The following is a 23,818-nucleotide window of genomic DNA, read 5'->3' on the forward strand; positions in this document are numbered from 1 at the left end:
TTTTAACACCTAATATATAATCTTAATATGTGTGTGTCTAGGCGGATGTAGAATAAAGTTATGTGTGTTAAAACCAGAATCCTGGACGAGTGTCTTCATCGAAAATGCCCCCCAAAATTGAAATATTTGCATGAATCATGCATAATCCGCCGCGTGGTATAACGGTCAGCGCGTTTGCATCCCATACAAGAAGTCTCGGGTTCGATTCCCGACATTAAATGATATGAAATGTTTATTTAAAAAGGTGTTTTTACACTGCTATACATATTTCATAGCCCTTGGACTGGCACCTGAAGCATAAGACTTAAGATCATCTTACCTTCATGTAACAAAATATTGATGATGATGAAATCATAAGGACGCAAATATTTCTAACTTTTGAAAAAAGATAAGATTTTAGACTAAATCATATTATTTTTTACTAATCCGGCTCTCATTGACTTTATATAATACAACCATTGCAGTGAAAAGGTACTTAGGCCAGACTAAATCTGTGTTGGTACGTATTACCAAGTGATGGTAGAACAGGCAGATGGCCAGGACCAGAGTAGATGGGGGGTGGACAGAGTAGAGAAGGGTGGGTGTCGGTAATTTCAAGGCATTCAATTTTAATAATCCTCTTTCGTATTAGTTTCTGCGATAATACTTGATGAAATAATTGTAACCATAAGCTACCTATTTCAAAATTTTAACAGAGATAGACTTTTTTAAATGAGGAAGTTTAGTGCTACGGAAAACTGGATATAAAAAATGTTTTCTTACATTCGGTAAAAATATGAGCATTTTATTGCATGGCGAAATCTCTCAAAAATATATGAAGAAAAAAAAAATGAACTACTCTGAAACATCACAAATTCAGGTAAACAATAGGAAAATACATTTTTTTAAACATTTTTAAAGCAATAAAGGTCTATGAAATTGTGTACAGTAAAAAAATTTTTTTGCTTATTATTAGTAGCATAAAAAATAGTTTTAAATTTGTAATTTTGAATTCCCGCGAAAACAGTGATTCCATTGGCCACGCCCCAAACAACAAGCAAGGCCAAACACGTCGCGTTTTTCTACGAACGTATTTTTATTGAATTTCTTTTTTACATTTATGTATGAAAAAATTTCTCCACATTATCCATATTGATTTTGAAAATACAATTAATTATTCTAAATCCATTTCATATATTTTTATCGGTATTCGTAGTATGTGATATTTCCCTATTACCAATCAATTATAGTGTTGTTACGTGTTCTGATAGATTTTCGGTTTCCAGGTAGCTATGTTTTTCAACATTTAGTGTTTTGACAGGTAAAGGGTTCTTTTCCGGCTTGAATTTGTGACAAAACTTTCAAAAATCACAGCGATATTACGATACATTTTTTTTTCTTTTTTGCTTAATTTGATAGTCGATTATTACGAATACTAAAAACACTGAACTTCTTCATTACAGAGCTTTTAAACTTTAGACATACTATTGGCTGGTTTGATCAATTGTTTTACAATGTGTAACGTTCAGTATTCTGACTATTTTTAATATAAATATTCCTTCAATCTGTTGATTTTTATTTATCTATGCTTTATTAAGTTAGTTCATAACATCTTAAGAACTAATATAAACTTTTAATAATATTACAATATATTATTATTATTTTGTAATGTAAAGGAGCTTATTGATAAACTATCTAGATGGATAAAGGACTCATTTCCAAAGATTTTGACAAATCAAAAATATTGTTTATTTCGCAAGTCCTTTTGTGTACTGAATGCTCTACCAAAATTGAGAGGAATTGATCTTTTGGAAAAAAAAACTGAAAGCCTACCATCTCTTAATTATTTGAATGAATCCTTGACATGTAATAACAAAATAAATAATCTTACTTGTTATGTTTGGGGTTCAAACTATCAGGGGTCGCAATGAGTCATATCTTGCTGAAGGGTGTGATTCTATAAAATGCTGCGAACGCCCAGTTGCATTCCACCGGCAACACTACTGACTAGTCCTACTCGTTAGCGTCCATGTCACGAATCTCGGGCAATGGGATTACACTCATAACAGTGTGATCACAGCAGATAACGAGAGGATGAAAGGCGAGTTTCTAGCGCCTCCAAACCAGAACATTCCAGCTAAGGGAAGGTAACCCTGACAGAAAAATCCACCAGAGAAGGCAACGGGAAACCACTCTGGTTATCTTTTCCTAGGAATCACTATGGTGAGTATATCCAATAAGCAGTTGTCCTGGCTGCGGAATACAAGAGTAGCGCAGGACCGAGATGTTTTCGCTGAGTGATCGCCAACGTCTGGGGGGCCTGAAAAGGCACCCTAAGAAGAAGTTATGTTTTAACTAAAATTAAATTCAATACCTACATAGAATCTCTGTTGTAAAGCGTCCTCGAGATATTTATCTATACGGTGGCGTCCGGGGTGTTCCGGGTTTGATTCCAAACACAAAAATTAAAATGTGATTTTTCTCAAGCCTGGGTATTTCGTGATGTAATTAACCACTGTAATTTTTAAAAAAATATATATATTTGAGTTCTTATGATTTACCCAAATATTTAATTTTGAGGGCCATTTTCAACGAGTTGTAAATAACTCACTATTAGAAAATGGAAATCGAGTTGGGGTGGAGTGGGATTCGAACCACGGTCCTTTGGTCCGTGAGTCCGAGATACTAGCCACAGGACCACAACCCGATTTTAATTGGGCTTCCTGGCCTGTTGTGGTTCAAAAAAAAAAACTATATGCGAGAGGTAAACTAAGTATCTTCCAAAAACACAACTTTTCCGTACGTACTTTAAACATTTTGTATTTTTCGATGAGAGGCTTTTAAGTACATTTGTTTTTAAAATTATATTGGAAAACATTACAAAAGTACACATTTGAAAAATATTTGGGAGTGCTGTATTTTTTCTTATTGTCCTTAACCTCTAATTTAATGTGAAGTTATAATAAAAATAAAAATAAATAATCTTAGTTATGAAAGAAATTGGGAGTAAATGTTATTTACCATATAATAGAGAAGGAAAAATTTGATTTCGACATAGCGATAACTCAATTTCACCATATTTGGGATTCACATAGTTTCCCCCTTGAATAAAGATACATTACTGGCTTTTACCCGCGGCTTTGCTCATGTGGTGATATCAGTTAATTAATTAGTTTTTTCATTTAACAATAAGAATTTTCCTCCTGGAATGATATATTTTTTCAGGATAAAAAGTAGCCTGTATCAATTGCCAGTCATCCAAATATTTCTATGCAAAAAAAAAACACAATCGGTTAGTCTATGGTGGCTTAGCATTGTAATTCTGTTTCAATATTAATTCAATTTTACCGAGGGAGGGATTTTTTTTTCGGGATGAAATGAACGTAATTATGCAGAAAACCGCCAGTCATAGAAAAGTGAAACTGAGATAATAGCGCCTTTGAGAGAAGAGTGAATAATCAAATCAACACAACAGTTGGAATGTTTTTGACTTTGGCAAATGATTACCAACGAATACATTAGTTTTTTTGTTACTAAAAACAAGAATTTTATTATGCATTTGAACAGTGTTAAAGAATTTTAAAGTACAGTAAGAATTTATTTAGTCCTGTGGGTGTTTTCTGCAAATTGATAAATTCCGTTTTTGTGATCGGCACTATTTTCAGAAGGTGATTTTTACAGATTTTTGTATGAAAGCGGTCTGGCTGTTTTTAGCAGAACATAGAATTGATCTTACTGCACCTGATAACACCAATATCTCATTTTTTCAAAATTGTGGACTGGCTGCTTTCTGCATAACTATGTTCAAATGTAGTTTGTGACAAACACAAACATACTGTCACATTTATAATATTAGCATAGAAGCATAAATGAAATTGGCCCTGTATAAAATTATCTATAATAATATCCTGTGTAAAATAAATATGTTTTTACAAGTATTGTATCAAATATTTTATTGTAATTCACTATGGGTCAGCAGAAAGGAAATTTAAACAACGATTGAAGATGATAATTTATTATTCGCATCAACTGCTATTCAATCCAAAAACCTTAACAATTATTATAAAATTGCTCAGTACAACCTATTGCTATCATCCAGAACTTGCATGCACACTAGATTTCATATTTTCTTGTGTTTTAATTATTATTGTAGCCATTAGAACCACCGCCCAATACCTACCAAGCATTCACTGCAAGAATTTGATTTCCTTTATGAAGAGTTCATATGATTACAAAAATATAATTTTTCAATGTATAATTCATGTAAACGTTTATATTCTAAAACATAATAGGTACATTGTATGCAAAGTACAAAATCCACTTATTTTGGACAATGAAATACTTATTATAATAATGCTCAAAAAATTTGTTCAACATTGTAAATAAGCAGTTTATTTTAGAATCTGTCAGAAAGAGATTTCATCATTATAGATAACTATCAAAACAATTATTTTATAACTAAATAATAGAATAATTAATAATTATCAGAGCGCAGAACGTACAATTTTATAAGTACCAAAATGTTAATACTTAAATTATTAATTTTGGATAATCAGGGACTGAATTGCTTGTTAATGTTAAATGTCTTGAATTCTAATTTAAAATATCACTTATCTTTTACAATTTACAATTAGTGCCAACAACTTTTAGTAATAAGTTTTAATTTTTAGATTATATTATGTGTTATGAGTGATTTTTTTTTATCTTTACATTTTAATTTAAATACATGTTTTAAAACTATCTCATTTACATTATAATATTTCTAATATAAAATAAAACGGTAACCATTTTAAAATCTTGCTATCCCAATTCTTAACCATGTAATATATTTTTGCAGATTTTTATTTATGGAATAGAAAAGCTAGTTTTACATCAAAACAACACAGATATGTTGAAAATATAATAATAATCTTATAAAATAAAAAATACTAACATTTTCTCAGTAATTAGTCTACCCTAGGTGATTTTAATGCTTGCAAAACAAATAAGGGAAAAATTTAACCATCAATGGTAGAATCATTAACTAATTCTCTTGTTATTAAATTGAATGAATTGGTTTGTAATACCAGATTTTCCGGTTTGATTTGGCCCCTTCATCACTAAGAAATTTCAAGCAAGATGACAATCCTAACTCACCTTAATTTATGTGCAGGTAAATGCTGGTCTCGTAGTTGGATAGTTTTGATTAATCATTCACAATATTATATAATCTAATACAGGGCTGATATTCTTTTATAGCGGGGAATAGCAGCACAGGAACAGAATGCGTTAGTAGTTCATTGTTTCCGAGATGAAATGGAGTGATATTTTTCAAAACATTAAAGTTTTTATGCTTACCATACAATCGTAGATAGAAATATACAGATTATATTTAGTTTGAAGTATACAATACAAAATTTAAAAAAAATAAATTATGATACATACATTGGATGAGGCCAAATGTAAAAAAAAATAGTAACTCATTCATCAACTAATATAACACATAATTTTTTTACCATAATTCCATGGCTTGTTTCATTCTAATAATAAATTGACATTATTTTAACTTCATTTCCTTAATGTTATTATGCATAATATAATTATGAAGGGAACATAATTTATAATTAACAGTAGGTACTATCAAAATCTATACTTAAAAATGCCTAAAATCTATACTCTAATATTATATAATAGTAATATCTCCTTTTGTTTTCAGTTACTCATTTTAATAGATTCTAAATTAATTATATTTCAACTATATAGTTATACCTATATAGTTTACGAAATAACATTTGTACAAGTTACCAATAAAATGGAAACACACGCAAAAACATTAAACTAAAATAAGGGGTCTTATCTACAAAAACAATAACATTTTTCCTTCTTGTATAAAGTGCCACAATAGATAATGATTTAAATGTACATTTTTTTTTTTCAATATACCAATAAATATAAATGCATTAGGGTGCCGGAGGGGAGGTATCATAAAAAATTTAATGACGAAGTCTAGTTAATGGGTAAATGTCATTTTCTTACTACTTTTTGAAAACGTTTTTATTATTAATGGATTTAGTTACCATTCAAAAAGGTATGTTGAAGTCTATTCTAGTATTTTCTATTCAAATTCCATCATAAAAGTTTTCTTGGAATGGGAGGCCAAGATGATAAACTTTAAAAAAATAAAATATTTATACATTTTTCAAGTGATTTTATATGAATCGTACACTTTTATGATGTAATTAGAACTTATGGTAAAGTTAGGTTGGTGATATTTTGCATTAACTATCTCATATTATGTACGTTTGAAAGAACATTTATTTTTTAAATTAACTTTTGGAATATTTGTACTTGCACAAATATAAAACAAAGGAACCAATAAATTTTATTTAGTCACTTTCATTGTTGAAATGCTACCCAAGTGAAGATTAATTTATTCATCAGTGGTGGTATTTTAAACGCTATAGCGCACGTAGAAAACGCTTTTTAGTGAGTATTTATGTACTAAATACACACCAGCAAAGCGTTCAGAATACCATCTCATGACCTACATGAAATATATGTTTCTAGGTTATAGACAAAGTAATGATTTTACACGCCAACGTAAAATTTGTAGGGGATGATTTTGAAGAATCTTATATCGTTGGGCAAATATCCTAGATAACTTCAAAAATAGGATACTTCAGAAACACATTTTCGTATCTTCCTCCATAAATGCTTCAAATAGACACACCGTGATGCATTAAAAAAATATTACGATTTGAATGCACGGCTCGTCTATTTGTATCATTTATGAAGGATAAAAAAATTATTTTAGTGGTTAACTCAAATATTTTGATTATGAAGTTAACTATTTGCAGCAATTACCCCGCAATGTATGCATGCAAATATTAAATGTTAAGCAAAATGAAATAAAAAAATCCGCAACATTTAAGAATTCTTGGTAAAATACTTTTGAATATTACATTATAACAAATGTATAGATTGAAATTAAAGAACCCTCTTTTAAATCATAATAAAGCCATTATACCAAAAACTGTTGAAAACTCATATAGTATGTATAATAAGATTTTTGGCCCTCAGCAAGTAATATTTAGAAGGTAAATCGTGTAGTATGAAATCATAGGGTGAAAAATGGAAAAACCAAATAAAAGAAACAAAATGCCAGAAGGTATTTCCGATTTATTTGTCAGATGACTTTATTATAAAAATGGTGAAATAATTATATTCAATAGTAATAATTGTACAAGCTGCTAACAGTCAATCAACACCGTGTACTCGTTATTCCACTTATTGATTTAATAAACAATAAATCTCAGTTCATTATTATTTTTTAAACAAGATAAATAAATGTAATATTCGATGCAACCAACGGCGGTTGTGTAGTTCACATAAATATATTTTGTCTACAGTAAAAATGTTTTTCATAATAAAGTGGGTACTTTCAAAAAGTATAATACTGTCTGTACATCGGGTATAAAAATATTAAATGTAAAATTTACATAATTTTCAACAGATTTGTTCAAGTAAATATAAATTGCGGACAAAAATTTATGACAAAATTTATTATGGAGTAAAAAAATCACAAATATGTTAACAAGGTGGAATAATTTTTGAAAAATAATTCAATTTTAAGGAATACTTTTTATTATAAAAAATAATATAAATTTATTCGGCGAAAAAAATGATTAAAATAAATAGTGAGAATACGCAGCATATCTTAAGATCCCCGGGTAATGTTGCTAATCTTCTTCTTCTCCACTTTCAGATTCTGAAACAAGCAATATGGAGTATTGTGAGTAACCCTTCAATAATGGGGCAATGCATCATCACCATAATGTATCATAACTTCAGAGGCCATAAATCATACTCGCCAGAGCACAGAAGAAAGTCAACAATGAGCAGACGAAAAACTCATCCAACTCGTTGTTTCCTAACACCGTACAAAGCTCAGTCTCGTCATCGTCTCATCACAAGCGGTTTTATTTATTTATACCAAATATTATTAATTTAACAAGAAATGGCAATTACCTTCTTCGGCATTCTGAAGCCATTCGACAAATTTCTTCATTTGTTCGACAAACATCATTTTGCCTTTGGCAGAATGACCCTCCTTATACCACTTCAGTATGACCTCCTCCGATACTACATCAGCTAGAAAATAAAAGGATATTTGTTAGTTTATAAAATTGTGTTCAGTTCATTAGTTTATAGAGTACATTCTTGCTAACTACACACTGAAGTAAGTTTATTGCCCGCTAAGTAGCAGTAGTCAAAAGCAAGTGCCCTCACAACACACAATGAAGGTTACTTTCACACAGTACATTCTAGTTAACACGTTTGCGGTTATGCTGGCTATGGCAGTGAAAATCATGTCTCTCATTTAGGAAATGACCACTATGCAGTCAGTCAAAAGATATTAGTAGTAAAAATACGACTATGGCTTACATGAAATTGAAATAATTATATGGTAGGAGATATTGTGTCATCACTAGTATTATATTATTAGTGTCGGGTGGGTAAATACAGATTTGGGAGTGAAATAAGACCAGAACCTTGGACGGGCATTTCTAACTCAATGGCTACTCTCTACACTGCGAAGTTTTATTGTCCCTGGACTGGCACCTTGCCTTTCATGTAATCAATCAACTTGAACCAGATATGCTGCAATTGAAGTATCAATGCAGTGCCTTATGCTCCACCGGGTGCAGATAGGTAAATGATTATTATTATATTATAAGAGGACCAAAGAAATTCTGCCATTCACATGACCCATCAATAATGCTCCCCCACTCGGCCAAAAATATCTAAATCCACATATTGTTAAGTTTTGTGCATTATTTTATGAATAATATACTTTACAATTCACATTTCTTTTTACTATTGGGTAAACATAATTTTAAATAAATTATGCGTAATGAAGAGGACTATGCGATAACACTCTCGAGATCAAGGCAATATGGATAATTATTTAAATGACCATTAAATTATAGTTTAAACTTACTCTTGTAAAGTAACACGACAATCTTCTGGAAGGCTTTCATGAAGTTCATGTTCTGGTAGCAGAACTCCTGCACTTTGAGCAGCAGCTGCAGCTGCGAGCGTGGCTGGCTACAGAAGGCAGCCAGGAGTGGTGTCAGGGCGCGCAGATGCTTCACCGCCTGCTCCGCCACCAGCTCTTCCTTCTTGTTCCACTCTGTCTCGGACATTACAGATGTCCAGATCTGGAAGTTATATTATAATCGGTACCCGGTCAACCTGCACTCGCTCCATATGCTGAATCCTGAATTAGGTTGATCAGACTGCCAAATCGTCAAAGTTAGAATGCTGATGTTGCCCAAAGCCAGTGAAACAACAAAAGACTCGTTGCAACGCTGGCTTAGTGCTACAGTAAACTACTCCGTCTCGTCATCAGTTTCATCATATGAATACTAAAATTAGCAATTTAAAGCGAAGTGGATTGCAGTGTCCATCATCCAGGTGATATTGCATCATAATATCAGCAAAAAAATATTCGCTGCAACACTATCCCTAACTACAAAATGTATTGGTATCTAAAAGATCATGAAAATTTAAGAATTTCAATGAGTCTTACCACAGCGACTATTTCGTGTTCAGGAATGTTGCACTTTTGTGCCATCTCTTTGAGGTCTGTTATTGTTTCCCGGAGAGGTTTATTATCAGCTAAGTCATCCATTAGGACCTAAAATTGTTACAAATATGTATTAGAATCAGATGCATAAAATTACCAATATTTGGAATTTGCTCAAAGTGTATGTAGATTAACTTGTACGAAACGTTAGGAACTAGTGATTCCAGGAGGTTATCACCAGTAGGATTGTTCCAATTTTACTATTGCACATTTCCAACACTGACTCCACAATTGAAATATGAAACCAGTTCTAATTAAGTGCACATTTCAATTTACAAAAAATGTAATTAATTCACAATCACCAATATACTAAAACTTTACTAAATCAAGCACACGGATGATCAAAAAATGTGTCAAGCCACAAAATTGAAAAAAAAAATGTGTTTGTGTCACTCACAACCATGATAAAAAAAGTGATATTCTTTGAAAAAAATAGGCTTATGAGTTATGTGTTAACCGAAAACCATGCAGCTGGACTAAAAACAGAGTAACACAGCTTTAAGATGCTTAACGTATTGTTGCAAATTAAGATCAATATGTGGGGCTAACATCATAATAATATTGCAAAAATGTGTCAGCCCGGCAAAAGACGCTTTCTTTGCCAGAACTGCAGACAAGTTTTGTTTGTTACAAACGGAAGCTTACTTTTTGTAATTTGCAGATTCATATTGGAAGTATATACTTAAGCTATTTTTAATGGCTGGTTTAGAACATGAAGCATTTATTTAAATTTGATTTATTTTTTACTCAAAATTTTCCAGCACAATAAAGTATATACTATTAAATTATAGGTTTGCATGTTTGTCTTTTAGACCATCATTATGTTTTTTTTTTCTGCACCACAATAAGCCAAGAGGCCCAATTACAGCACAAAACAACCAGGCTCAATTCACAATGAAAAGTCACATTTAATCATTGTGGTCTCACCGTGAATCGAATCTGGAACCCTCTGCTTGTACTTAGATCCCAGTGGAAGCTATCATGCGTATTATTTGGGAAGTTTTATAAGGGGGGACTAACTAATACCGAGAATGTTACACCGAGAAACAGAATGCAGTACAATATTACCTGTGTGAGATCACGGCGCGCCTCTTGGCTTGCCTGAGCCTTGTGTAGCCGGACCACATCTCCCAGTTCCTTTTCCGAGAACAGGTTAATGAAGTATTCTTCCGTTCGCTTATTCGCCGGGACAAATTCCATCAACCTAGCAAATATTATTCATTGTTGATATTGGTACAGTCGCTTACTACCAGTAGTTACCGGTTATACATGCTCCTCGCTTTGATATACTAGATAAGAATTTTCAAATCAAACTAAATAAATAATTTATTGTAAGCACACACTTGATAACATTCCTTTCAAGATAAAATGAACGCCAGTATGGAGGCAAATTCAATATATCCCCAGTGACTAACTCATTAAATTATAGAACAACCAGAGAGTAAATATTCACAGTGGGGAAAAGATTTGTTTTTGGTTGCATTAAAATTGGAGGCAAATTAAGAACAAATAATAATTGCAGTAAATTTTTAGAAATACACTATTAGTTTAGCTTAACACTTAGAAATATATTTTATTAAAATTTTAATGAATATTTAAAAACAATGTAAAAAAGAAGTTATGAGTAAACATACCGTCCTTCAATCTGTCCCTTTTTCAGGGCCGTTGTTAAACTGGACATACCCTTTTCTTGCTTGTACGTGGTAAATACTTCTATGAGAAAATCTAGAGCCATGTTATCTTTTATTAAGTGCTCATTTATCAATACAAGTAGTACCGAAGGGGGTACTGATCCATTTCCTGAAACAAAATCACACTTTTAATATCTCTATAATATGCACAGAAAGAAGACACATTAATCTAATTTACAAGTTGTTTGAAACGTTAGGAACCAACGAAGTCAAAGGATCATCGCCGGTAGGATTGTTTCATAATTGATATTGCACTTTCCAACACTGATCCCACAATCAAAACATCGAATCAGTTCTAATTAAGTGCCCATTTAAGTAAAGAAAATAACTAAATAAAAGGCAATTACAGTTACTCACCAATCCATAGCGCTGTCATCCTTGCGAGTTTGATCCTCTGTTCAGGATCAAATCCCTTAATAAATACAAGGACCTTCTTCATTTCATCTTCAAACATTTTTTCTAAATATTTGTACCGTCTCATCATCTTAATAAATACCTGAAACGCGAGAAAGAGAAAATAAGTATGGGCGGATTCAGATTGAAAAATAATTGTCAGTTTAATATATGAGAAATATCACCTGTTCGAAATTCCGCATAGCCTCCATATCTGCGCTTGAGCAGAATATGCAGGTGTCTGTGTGTGGTTTCTCTCCATCTAGAGATATAGAACCGCCCGGAACTGTGGACAAATAAAACTCATTCATTCGCAGTTAATGTGAGGGCAACTCAGAAAGAGTTGAATAATAGAACGAATTCAGAATTAAACGAACGATAAGGTTGTGTCGTCATGAGATCAGGACTCTAGCCTTGTTATCATCATTGGATACTGTAGTGATGCTTTTATTAGGTTCAAGTACTTAAATCTTGAACAAAGTAGTCAAACAAACTGACAATCATGCCGTTTCTTCGCAAGGGTAGACAAAAAGGATAGAACTTCTTCTACATTCATACATCTTCTCATGCACGCGCGCGATTATTCCGAATTTTGACATGTCCATCTTCAAGTATTGAATTTGGTCATGCCATGATTTTCTCGGCCTTCCTAGAATTCTGCATCCATCAACATTCGCATTGTAAATCTTTTAAGCTGTTCTTTCACTGTCCATTTGCTCTACATGTCCAAACCAACGCAGAACTCCTTTTTTGATTTTCTCGATAATGCCTATCTCAGTCCTAAATAATATACAGATCACGACATTTGCGCACCTTACATAGTTTAACCATACATTCGAGTGAAAGATCGCATTTTGACAGCATTCAGCCTCTTTCATCCTCGTTTTTCCAATTCCATACTACCATACATAAGGGCCAGACCGGGACTCTATTAAGAGTGGTAACCTAAGTATAAATGAACTTACCGAGCAGTCCCCCGGCTATGAGTATATCAAATAGCGCCTCCCCATAGCGGCGGTAGTCCTGCTTGGACCCAAAGGCATCTAAGAACTTGAAGATGGCTTCAGGGTCATGGCCAGCCTTGTCCAGCCCCGCGATGACAAGATCGCGAAAGCCCGTCGGGTCATACTTTTCCTTTTCATCTGATGGAACAAGGAGATATTTACCAATAAGTATCGTCGCAAAGAGCGAGGTAACACTTTTAAGAGGTTTAACAAACTTGTACGAAACGTTAGGAACCAGAAACTTCAAAGTGTTATAACCAGTAGGATTGTTTCAATTTGTTATCGCACTTTCCAACACTGACTTCACAATTGAAATATAAAACCAGTTCTAATTAAGTGCTAATAATATACATAATTAAGTTAAAAAACATTTTACATAGTTCTGTGGTGAATTCTCGGAAAATGGTTCTTATATAAATATATATATATATATACACCAAATATTAATATTATTATTTGTACATTTAGAAAAAAGTGAATAATCTAAGATTAATAGATAATCAGTATTCAGCAGGGTAAGCAGAGTTTATGGCTATTATTAAGTATTATTGTGTTTCATATATTTGTAACAAGTAACCTGATTACATTTATCAACTAAATTACAGAATCAGATGAGGTTTATAAAATGACTAATAAGGAAGTCTAGTGGTATGGGAAATTGGATATGAAAGTGTTTTCTTACATGCGGTAAAAATTAGAGCATTCAATTGTAAGGCGAAGTTGTTAAAAATGTATTAATAAAAATGAACTACTTTGAATAACATCACGAGTTCTTATGAGGTCACAGGCAGAGTAGCTACAAAACTTTTAAAAAAATCATAGCATGTTAACAAAAACATGTGCTTCATAAAAACCACTGATTTTCCTCGTTCTTTAAAATGTTTAACAGATTTATTGCAAGTAAATATTTACCGCTCTAAGGAACTACAGCTAAATTAATCTATAATATTGTCAAAGAGCATTGATGAAGAGATGTAGGATTGATGAAAAATTAGGATTGTCAGCCACTGTGCCGTGCCTACTTCTACACTACAGTGAAACGGTAAGAGCAAAGATACACAAACTGAAGATTAATTGGGAAAATATTTGGTCGTACCAACCGGCAATAGTGAAGCCTTATTACATATTATTTATGTTTAAAACATTAACTTTGTAGTCAAAATAATGCGAGTAAATATTAGTTTTAAACTCCTTACACACTTTTTCATGTAATTTATGTATTTTTTCGTAAATGTTGGTGAAAATGTATTTTAGTTTTCCATGTTTGTATAGTGAGCGTCCTGACGAAGAGACGGGTACGTCTCAAAACCGGTAGATATAAAAAGTCGATAAGTGGTTATATATAAATATTTACTAACATTAGTTAAGCCTTATTGCATTTAACAAACACTAACAGCGTCAAGAACGACGAATATTTATAGATTTTTAAAAATCAAGACCTAGTTGATTGGCTAGGAAAATTTCAGAATCATTTAGTCATGTTAAAAGGGCCTCTAGATGATTTTTAAATTATGTCTAATATTTATGGTTTATTTCAGTGGGATTAATATATTTTTCGATATAAAACGTCCGGCAGAATAATAAATATTTAAAAAAGTTCAAAATTAACTAATTCTATCTACATATCCTACTACCTACAAACATAATGTAGGATCAGACTCTTTTCTTTTAAAAGTTGACATCCAAGGAAAATATGTAGTAAAAAGAAAGCTGTTCGAATTACGAATGAAATGTAAATTAGAAGCACGTGTAAAGGACAGTTAGTGAAAGCATGACAAATTGGATGTAGCCAAAGGTCAATCTTACCTCTTTTTCTGGTCTTGATGCGTTGACCTGACAATATTGGTTTTTCTGTTTTCTGACTCATACAATATATTACTGAAACAAAACAAAGAACAGCTACTATAAATATTTGCAACTAACGTGCTGGTGGATATCGAAAATGCGAGATGTTCAGGGTCATTGTCCGGATTCAAATATTTCGCACGCCTTGCCACGCTGATGGTCACATGTTATTAATTTGTTGCAAATGAGAGTAAATGTTCCCAAAATAAAGTGAGGCTAAGAGTATAATAAAGAATTATAACGTTAACACGGCGCTGGGTCACGTCACGTATAAGCAGACCCAAGCATGCCCTCGGATAAAATTGGATTTCCAAGGTTAGCATAAGTACAAATAAGCAGATACGTCACGGTATTTCTAACGACAAGTAAAGTTAACTATACCTGCAACAACAATTATAAGATTTAGGGCTTTAAAAATAAGAATACTTACGATGTAACAGGTTAAGAAGGAGCAGTCAACTCCTTACCAGAGAGTTTAGGACTTCAGGATGTACTACGCGGTGTGAGGAGAGGAGCAACGTGTTATGCTTACGGATATCCGGCGGTAATCAAGTTAGTGTTTACAAATTTATAAAAATAAATGACATCGGTTTTTTATTTTTATTCACAATCACGTGGATATTTTACGAAACAAATAGAATGTGATAAGATTTTAAAATGCACATTTTATTTCTGCACTAAAAAAGGCACTTCGATTGATGTTTATAAAGCATTGAGATCAAATTTATAAACTAATTGTAAAAAAAAAACACGAGTATATTTCTACAGATATAATTATTATTTATAAAATAAAATGAAATATAAAAAAATAAAAAATTTACTTAAAATAAGCTACAAATTAATAATAAGATTATTTATTGTCTTACGTAGTGAGTCCAAAAGTAAAAGTATACCATTGTAAAAAATAATAAATATAAAAGTACATCATTTTCACTTGTCTTCATGTAAGTACCCGAATCACTAAATAACAGAATTTGATCAAAAGAAGAGAAACATAAAATATTATTTATTGAAAAATATTGGGAAAACAAGAAATTCATAATGCAACAGATAAGGTACAGGTATAAAAAAATAAAACATAGCAGGTTGCCGAAAAAAATATCCTAAGTGTAAAAAAGTCAATTGTGTCCAATGTGATTCATATTTTAATTTTAAAAATTTACAAAAGCATTCACTCAATGAGTGGTTGAAAATACAACTTACATAAGCGGGTATTGATTCAAAATTGTCATTCAAATGAAAGACTGCATTATTCAGCAAATCTATCCAGCATTATATTTTCAATTTGATTAAAACAGTATATGTCATTCGTTGATGATGATGATGTTTGGATAATTTATATAGCGCCATTTTTGTGAAAATCACCTCAAGGGCGCTATACAATAAATAAATATCCCAACCCGTCTTGCAGCTACAGAGCGCATGGACGGTTGGGATTATAGTTCCTCGTCTTCAATTATGATATATTACAATTATGATATATATGAGCTAGATAACAGAACGTCTTGCAGCTACAGAGCGCATGGACAATAAAAAATCTAGCCCCTATTTACATTTTTATTTTTTATTTTCTTATTTGACAATGAAATTAGAGTTTAGGTGATATTTTATAAACGAAATAAAAAGCAAATTTATACAATAAGAATTTAGATAACAACAAGTCTTGCAGCTACTGAGCGCATGGACGGATGACAGTTTTATTTGAAAAAATATAAATGCTATAACTGAGTTTCATTCCACTGCAATATTACCCCTGAAGAAACGTGTTCAAGAAGGAAGTTCCCCCAACGAGGAACAAAAATTCAAAGAATCATAAGAAATATTAAAATTAAAAAAACACATTTCAAAGAAATTTTGTTTAGATATCAGAAACGGAAATTTTTGAGCCAAAATACTTTTATAAAACACGCGTTTTTTCTATCACGAGTAAAAATACTTTTCGACGTTAACTAAAGAACAAAACAATTTTTAAACGAACTCACATAACCCATTGGAGAAATAAAACATTGTGCGACATTATTGATAGATGTAAATATTATTTTTTTAATCCAAATTTCAAAATCCAAATCATTGTAGGGCAATGAATTTTCAACTCTTATCTCGAAACCAGATAGACGAGTATCTCAACGTAGATGAAGAAATTTTTATGGAATATGGCCTGTGATCTGTCTTTGGGAGGTTTTAAGTAAGCACTATTTTTCAGCGGTCAGCACTATGGTATAATAAAATTATTTATTTTCGTCATACTATGACATTTATCTGTGATTTGACTGATTTGTCTATTTCAATATAATCTGTGGTCTATTTGTTATTTAAAAATGTCTGTGGCTGTGGCTTGTCGGTCTTATGTCAAATTTATTAAGGTTAATTTTAATTTCAGCCTCAACACTTCAGCTAGTAACCACAATTAATTTTGCTGTTACGAATTATTGTTATATTTCAAATAAATTTGTATTGTTTTCTATTTTTTTTCAGTGTCCGCAATTATGCATGCTGAATCCTACTATTCAAAGCTTAACGCAATGTGAGTCCGTACGATACAGCAAACATTGGAGTCCTAAGTTTAAAAGGCTCCGAACGGAAAAGGTTATTAGAGTTGATTTGCCTAATTATCATGAAAATGAAGACGAGTTAACCCCACAAGAAGTTCGACGAAGAATGTTAGAACGAGGTCTGGTCCCGCCGAGACCATGGATGGAAAGGACATTGTTTATATGTAGCACGGGTCAAATTTTCGAGCCTTACATTCCCCCGGAAGGAGATGGCAAGTTATCTATAGTTAGTGGTGGAGGTGCCAAGCAGAAGTTACAATTGCTCGAGAAGAAATCAAAATCTATGATGGCAGTCCGGAAGATTCGATCATTCGAGGAAGATTTCGATCCGACGAAATTTTCTGCCACTGCTCAAGATATATATATTCAAGCTCACACGTATCTCGCTTCGAAAGATAAATTAAAGTTGAGGGAAATTGTCACGGATAAGTGTTATCCTGAGTTAAGATTCAATACCACCGATAAAACGATTCATTGGAAGTTTATCAAGTCGTTGGAGCCTCCGAGAGTGGTTCATGCGCGGTGCACACATGTTATTAGCAATGAAAATATATTTGGTCAAGTAACAGTCAGATTCCACACTCAGCAACAACTGGCTATTTACGACAGGTTCGGGAGGCTAATGCACGGGAGTGAAATATTAGCCAAAGATGTGTTGGAGTACATTGTGTTCGAAAAACATTTAGCCAATCTTTACGGAGTGTGGAAGATGCACGCCAAGATAATTCCTGACTGGATGCCACCCCCTCCACCATCCCCTGCTACATATGTCCGCAGTGATGAGGACATAGATGTCGGACTCTCCAAAGCAGCGAGAATAAAAGATGCTGAACTTAAAAAGGACGTTCCGATTAGTTCAACGGATGGGGAAAAACCTTTAGCTATCGCTTAGTTATTTTAATATAATGTATAGTTTAGACATTTTTCGTCAAATGAATAAATAAAAAAATACTACCCTGTATTTTTTTTTATAAGTGACCCTTTATTAAGTCTTAATGATGTCATTAGAAGAAATCATTATGGGGTATCTGTTTGGAAAATATAATCAAGTTTATATCATAATTCTTTTATTAAAAAAAGAACTAATTTAATTTAAGGTGCCATAAAGAATATCAATGATTTTACTAATTAAATTTTACACAATTTATAATCTACAAAATATAACCAACACTAACAAACTTCAATGTTTTAATATGTTGTATTTTCAAATGTTTTAGAAACATGAAACATTTTATAATAGTTCTACCTCTCCATTCAAATTTAACACTTACATAACCATCGCACACATTCTCATAACTGTCTACATTTACCCCCTGTACACCTCCAAATTCGGGTTGAGGTCACTCCTCTACATTACCTCTACTCAATGTAACCTCCTGCCTATTCCCCTTAAATCAATTTCTTACCAATCTACGAATGGAAATCAAATTACACTAAAAAATCATTTTCTTAAATTATTTCTCGATAACCTTTGACCCATGTAAGTTAATGTTAAATAATATATTATAATTTGTTTTGAAAAAGGTTTTAGAGAATTGACCATTTTTGTTTTAATTATGTTCAACTAAATGTATTTTTATCTGATAATCTTAATTGTATTTATCTCAGAATGAGTTAGCTAACTCATGGGATTACAATTATGTTTTGTACATTTTTGTATTTTGAAATAAAAAAAAATCTGTTTGCTAAAAACAAATTTAGAATATTTTTCATAATCAAAGTTTTGTAATTGTATTTATGGGAAAGTAAATTGAATGTTACTTATTATAAATTACCATCACTGTTTATATATTCCTCCAAAATAAATATAAATATCTGTGCCCAGTCCATTACAATTGAACGAAGAAACTAGCATATCACATCACCTTTTTTCTGCATACAAATATGTATACCTTATTAAATTTTTTAAAACACAGTTGCTGTTTTTTCCTTTGTTAGTAAACTTGCAGATTACAGATATAATTTGAAGATTGTCTATTTGAATAATAGTATTCCGAGCGTGATTTCCTAAGGCCTTTTTTTCTTTAATATTATACAGTTGACAAACGACAGGACATGTGGCGCTCGAAATGGTCTTTTTTGGCATTATTTATTAGTAGAAGGAATTGACAAGGTGCTTCGTGTTGACTTTTCAATCATAACAAAAATACTACCTACCGAATGTCATTGCGGTATTTTTTAGTAAAATTTTGAACTGAAAAAAATGGTGTAGAATATAGCTACTCATATACCGCAAAGTTACTAACGATACTGTTTGAGTATATTTTTAGATTATTAGTAATAATCTTCTGTTGTCAACAGCTGAATAAGAAAAATGATATTCTCAGAAAACCAGCCATTTACATATTACTTATATGTATGTAAAAAAATCACTACTCGCCATTGACCCCTATATTTTTAATGAATGAGTTCCTTGATTTGATTCCTGAAAATAATGTTATGGTCTTTTTTACTACAACTTTTCAGGTTCTGAACATGTATCTGAAATAGAAGACAGATCATATTGCCTTTATATCACAGATAATCAAGATACGGTGCGATTGTTGTACTATCGGGGTACTTTAAGCAGCTTCAGGTATGGGTGAGGGTAAGAAGTAAAAAATATGCAACAATTATAGTAGGAATGAAAATGCCTAGACTTTCATATTCCCTTCTCAAATTTTGTTTTCCATCTCTATTGAGATATTTTATATATAATAGAGAATTTTTCAGATAATACAACATTGGATGGTCATCTGTACTTTCTGTGCAAAACAATTGAAACAATTGATTATAGAAATAATTATTTATTTTATAAATGATTTGTATAAATAGTATTATTTTTCTAAGTTATAAATAATAACTAAATATAGTTAAAAAAAAATTAAAAATCACAAAAAGCTTTATATGAATGTCAGGCACATATTTTCGGGTTAATAAACACCAAGATAAATAATTTACGAGTAATGTGTGAATATTTATGTACGTATATAAAAAAATAACACAAAAATATAAAACCTATGTACATTAATACTTTAATAATCTTATTATTATATACTTTCACAGTAAAATGTGTTTCAGTCGAGATTGAATTAATTAATTGATTGCCACTCATTTAAATTAAAACAGAACAATATGTTTCAACGATTTGTTTAAAAAGAATATGGAATCTATCAAAGATTAAAACATTTTTAAATTGAGCAGTTTGATATCAAATGACAGCATGATTTTAATTCAGACAGGTTGAAAAAACTTAAATATTCAACATTTTTTAAAATTCCTACCACCTACCTTTTACTGGATACTTTTTGTCTAACACAGGAGTTATGTATTTTGACTATAGTTGAGTCTATAAATGTGATGTTTTTTGTGGGATATTTAAATTTTAATAGAAAATTATTGAAGACAAATACTAAATGAATCAAATTGAAAATTCATTTTTAAGAAATTCAAATAACTGCAATAAACTTTAGACCATCAATCTTTAATTTTAAACATCGTGAAATTTGTTCTGTTAGCAACACTAATTAAATATTGCAAGTACGTAGTTTACTATATAAAGCTAAAGGATAGTGTAAAAAAAAAAATTACTGGGTGTAGAACACAGAAGCATATTGGATTATATGTATGACAATATTATCTACAAATTTATCTGCTAAATGATTACTGTAAGTATAATGGGTATGTTAATAATGTGATGGATTAAACAAAACTACTGCTGGGTTGATCAAGATAAACCGCCCGTTTACCTCTGTCTGGTGAGTCTTTTTTTACTATTTCAGGAAGACTAATTTCTTGCATTCGCATAGTAACAGTAGAGTCGTCATTAGACGTTAAGTTATGTCCCCAGTTGGATGGTTTAATGGGAAGAACTTTTGGTTTTGGAGGAAGTGGTGGGGGGTCACTAACACGGTTTCTAAATGGTTCATTTTCACACGAACTACTTGTACTATGGAAGCTAGAATTTAAAATATCGCAAGCTCTCATGAAATGGTCACTGCCACTTGTGGTGGAACTGTTGAGGTAATCCTGCGTCAAGTTTCCGTGATACTTCGTTGGTCCATTTTTTAAATCACATTCAGTATCTTTAGGGAGATTGGCGCAGACTGTGATATCTAGATTATTATTTTCCAAAACTGTATTTTCCAATGTGTTGAATCCGCTCTGCGATGGAGAGAAATCTATATTGTTTTTGTAGTTGTCGGAATGGTCAGTTTTAACCAGAATTGGTTGTGTGGTGTTTATCTTGGTGGGGCTTCCCTGACCAAGGGAAAGTCTCGGTGCTGGAGATGGCTTTGTGATTAGAAGCGTCGGGGTTACTCTAGTTGCTGCAACAGGCAGTACACCGGGTGGTTGGCCTGGTGTTCCACTTCGCTCTTCATAAGCTGGTATCTGGTTTATTTTTCCATTTATGTTGTTTTCCTTGCCCTTTTGATGATCTAGTCCATTAATTGTGGGTTGGTCAGTAGTGGTGTTAGCTTTATCTTTTAATCGAGCTCTTTGTTTTTGTTTTAGATTCTCTAAAATTCTGAAACGATAGAAACCAATTATATTAGAATTTAGACAATATAAACATATTATCTGTAAAAAAAAAATACACATGCAAGAAAACTATAAAGACAATAAAACATCGTTAAGTTTTGAAAGGTATGGGAATAAATATATTAAAATATTTACTTATGGCTTGGATGATAAAAAAAACAAAAGGTTTTTATTTGATTACTTATCCTATAGAATTAAATGTGTGTTGAATCAAAGAGTCCAAATAAAAATTAAATGAAATTCTAAAACCATAAAAAAATTATATTTAACCTGTATTTTCCTTAGCATTGGGCACTCCGACAGCATTCTGTATCTTAACTCCAGCTCGTAATTTTGCTATAAGTGGCTTTTGAGGGTTGCAGGACCCTTCGTCCAAGCAACACGAGGATCCTCCTTCACTAGAAACAGAGTTCACTGGAGGCGGTGCAGTTAATACTTGGGTCTTGTTGGGTTGAATGGTCGGTGAGACTTTCTTTATCTTTAGACCCTTGGAGCGATGATCATCCCGGCGCAAGAATCTCCCAAATATACCGGACGAATGCTCTGAACTGCAATTATCTGACTGCAAAAAATATATCAATACAATTAGGGATGATCCACAAACAGATTCGTAACTAGAACTTATAATAGAAGCTTACAACCTATTTTATAACTAAATATACATAATAACACATTATGTATATTTAGTCATCCTTTTCTTATCCTACATTTAATATATATTTAATATACATCACTCTAATAATGGATTAAATAATATTTATGTACTATAAAGTAGTACGTACATAATAATAATATTGTCTATGTAAGTTCAATATGGTGGAGTATGAGCCAAAAAAAGAAAATGCTTTTTTTGCGTTTTCTGTTGAATGGGCATGCATCATTGATAAGTGTATTTAAATTTCGATAGACTGCTTGTATTAGATAACATTCAATACAGCAGTACCGTGTAGAGTGTATATCGTGATAAGATAAACTCAATTTGCGTAAAGGCAATACAGCGAATACGCCATGTGTAACTGTCAGTTAAACTGCCACAAATTACTTCATGTAGAGGCATACGAGAGTAGAAATCGACTTTCTAATATAAATCACTAACACAAAATGAACTGGGTTTAAATTGATTTATTATCTTTTATTTTTCCCACAGAAAATTTTGACAAATAATTCTACCGCTGTATTGAACTTACATAAGTAATAAAGGTAATTTTATCCTTGTAATAAGCAAATACGTCAGTCGGTTTTGATATAAATCCTGACGAGGTAGTAACCTCGAAACAGGTCCACATATAATTGTAAATGAATGTGAATTATACAAATTTATAAACAAGAAATGCAAAATTTCATACATATATAAAATATATCACTTTTGTTTGCTAAATTCATCACTGATTAATACTAATATAATATATTATGTTATTAATAAACTTTCACAAAAAAATGTAATAAATCAATTTTTTAATGACCTACTTCATGGATGTGGTTTCACTTTCAAAAAATACAAAATGCATTGTAAGAATTACATACAAAAACTAGATTTAAAATACTAACTTTGATAGATTCTTCCTCCACATTTCCCGAGTGTCTGTCTGCTTTTCCTTGCAGTAATTCTTCAAACACTCGGTTTGTGATTTCATCCAGAGATGGCGCTCCACAGGTTCCATTAACTGCGCCAGACTGTGTTAGGGAACTCTGCGATTGGCTCTTTTCTTGGCTGCCCTTCATATTGGATCTGGAAGCATCCATTTGCTGGATAGGAGTGGACCGTAATGCACCTGTAGTCTCTGACCATCAGCGATCTAGAATTAAAATTGAGACATTTTTTCTGATTGGCGTTATAATTTAAATGCAAATATTATATGTATATATATTCAAATAAAATAACCCCTTTTCTAAAAAAAATACACAAAATGTGCAGCAATTGAGATATTATTAATATGTACGAATAGAGGTAATTACTGTTGATAATAAACTACAATGATTAATAAACAAAGTTAACCTCTAAAAGTCAATTCCATAAAAAGTTAAGTGAGAAACAGATTGTTTTTGGAAAAATGAGCAAAATGCGTTTTTCATATAATAAATTTTATCCATGTTCACAAAAATGCAACAATTATATAACTTTAAACTATTTTTGGAGCAAATGGCCCTAACTAGAATGAAGTATGATAGATATGCACAATGAGGAAGGACAGTGGTTTTTTTATT

At 31.8% G+C, this 23,818-nt stretch overlaps 3 protein-coding genes across 3 annotated transcripts; 1 reads left to right on the forward strand and 2 right to left on the reverse strand.

Annotated features, from left to right (window-relative positions):
- Positions 1-7,117: 7,117 nt before the first annotated feature.
- On the reverse strand, positions 7,118-15,090 carry kra (basic leucine zipper and W2 domain-containing protein kra). The gene is made up of 11 exons (XM_088242257.1): positions 14,971-15,090; positions 14,502-14,573; positions 12,657-12,833; positions 11,877-11,977; positions 11,656-11,794; positions 11,242-11,407; positions 10,676-10,811; positions 9,551-9,658; positions 8,960-9,179; positions 7,987-8,109; positions 7,118-7,726 (listed from the first exon to the last, which is right to left on the reverse strand). The coding sequence occupies exons 2-11, from the start codon at positions 14,560-14,562 to the stop codon at positions 7,698-7,700; spliced, it is 1,260 nt and encodes a 419-aa protein (XP_088098383.1). The 5' UTR covers positions 14,563-14,573; positions 14,971-15,090; the 3' UTR covers positions 7,118-7,697.
- A 1,705-nt stretch (positions 15,091-16,795) lies between these two features.
- Positions 16,796-18,151, forward strand: mRpL45 (mitochondrial ribosomal protein L45). Its single transcript, XM_088242258.1, has 2 exons — positions 16,796-16,903; positions 17,016-18,151. The coding sequence occupies exons 1-2, from the start codon at positions 16,859-16,861 to the stop codon at positions 17,982-17,984; spliced, it is 1,014 nt and encodes a 337-aa protein (XP_088098384.1). The 5' UTR covers positions 16,796-16,858; the 3' UTR covers positions 17,985-18,151.
- A 1,875-nt stretch (positions 18,152-20,026) lies between these two features.
- Positions 20,027-23,815, reverse strand: LOC148270728 (regulator of G protein signaling loco-like). Its single transcript, XM_088242256.1, has 3 exons — positions 23,162-23,815; positions 21,884-22,175; positions 20,027-21,599 (listed from the first exon to the last, which is right to left on the reverse strand). The coding sequence occupies exons 1-3, from the start codon at positions 23,354-23,356 to the stop codon at positions 21,592-21,594; spliced, it is 495 nt and encodes a 164-aa protein (XP_088098382.1). The 5' UTR covers positions 23,357-23,815; the 3' UTR covers positions 20,027-21,591.
- Between the last annotated feature and the right edge of the window lie 3 nt (positions 23,816-23,818).

The sequence above is a fragment of the Micrasema longulum genome, unplaced genomic scaffold (assembly GCF_059751315.1).
Source record: "Micrasema longulum isolate JH-2025_06_02 unplaced genomic scaffold, ASM5975131v1 h1tg003527l, whole genome shotgun sequence".
Taxonomy (NCBI): Eukaryota; Metazoa; Arthropoda; class Insecta; order Trichoptera; family Brachycentridae; genus Micrasema; species Micrasema longulum.

What these genes read in the sequence shown, in the direction of transcription:
- kra (XM_088242257.1), bottom strand. Translation starts at nt 14,562, where the DNA reads ATGAGTCAGAAAACAGAAAAACCAATATTGTCAGGTCAACGCATCAAG. An exon ending in CATAGCCGGGGGACTGCTCG is followed by an intron (nt 11,978 to 12,656) that starts GTAAGTTCATTT and finishes ATTTGTCCACAG; the next exon opens with TTCCGGGCGGTTCTATATCT. An exon ending in CTATGCGGAATTTCGAACAG is followed by an intron (nt 11,795 to 11,876) that starts GTGATATTTCTC and finishes CTCGCGTTTCAG; the next exon opens with GTATTTATTAAGATGATGAG.
- mRpL45 (XM_088242258.1), top strand. Translation starts at nt 16,859, where the DNA reads ATGTCTGTGGCTGTGGCTTGTCGGTCTTATGTCAAATTTATTAAG. An exon ending in CTTATGTCAAATTTATTAAG is followed by an intron (nt 16,904 to 17,015) that starts GTTAATTTTAAT and finishes ATTTTTTTTCAG; the next exon opens with TGTCCGCAATTATGCATGCT.
- LOC148270728 (XM_088242256.1), bottom strand. Translation starts at nt 23,356, where the DNA reads ATGGATGCTTCCAGATCCAATATGAAGGGCAGCCAAGAAAAGAGCCAA. An exon ending in TGGAGGAAGAATCTATCAAA is followed by an intron (nt 22,176 to 23,161) that starts GTTAGTATTTTA and finishes TATTTTTTGCAG; the next exon opens with TCAGATAATTGCAGTTCAGA.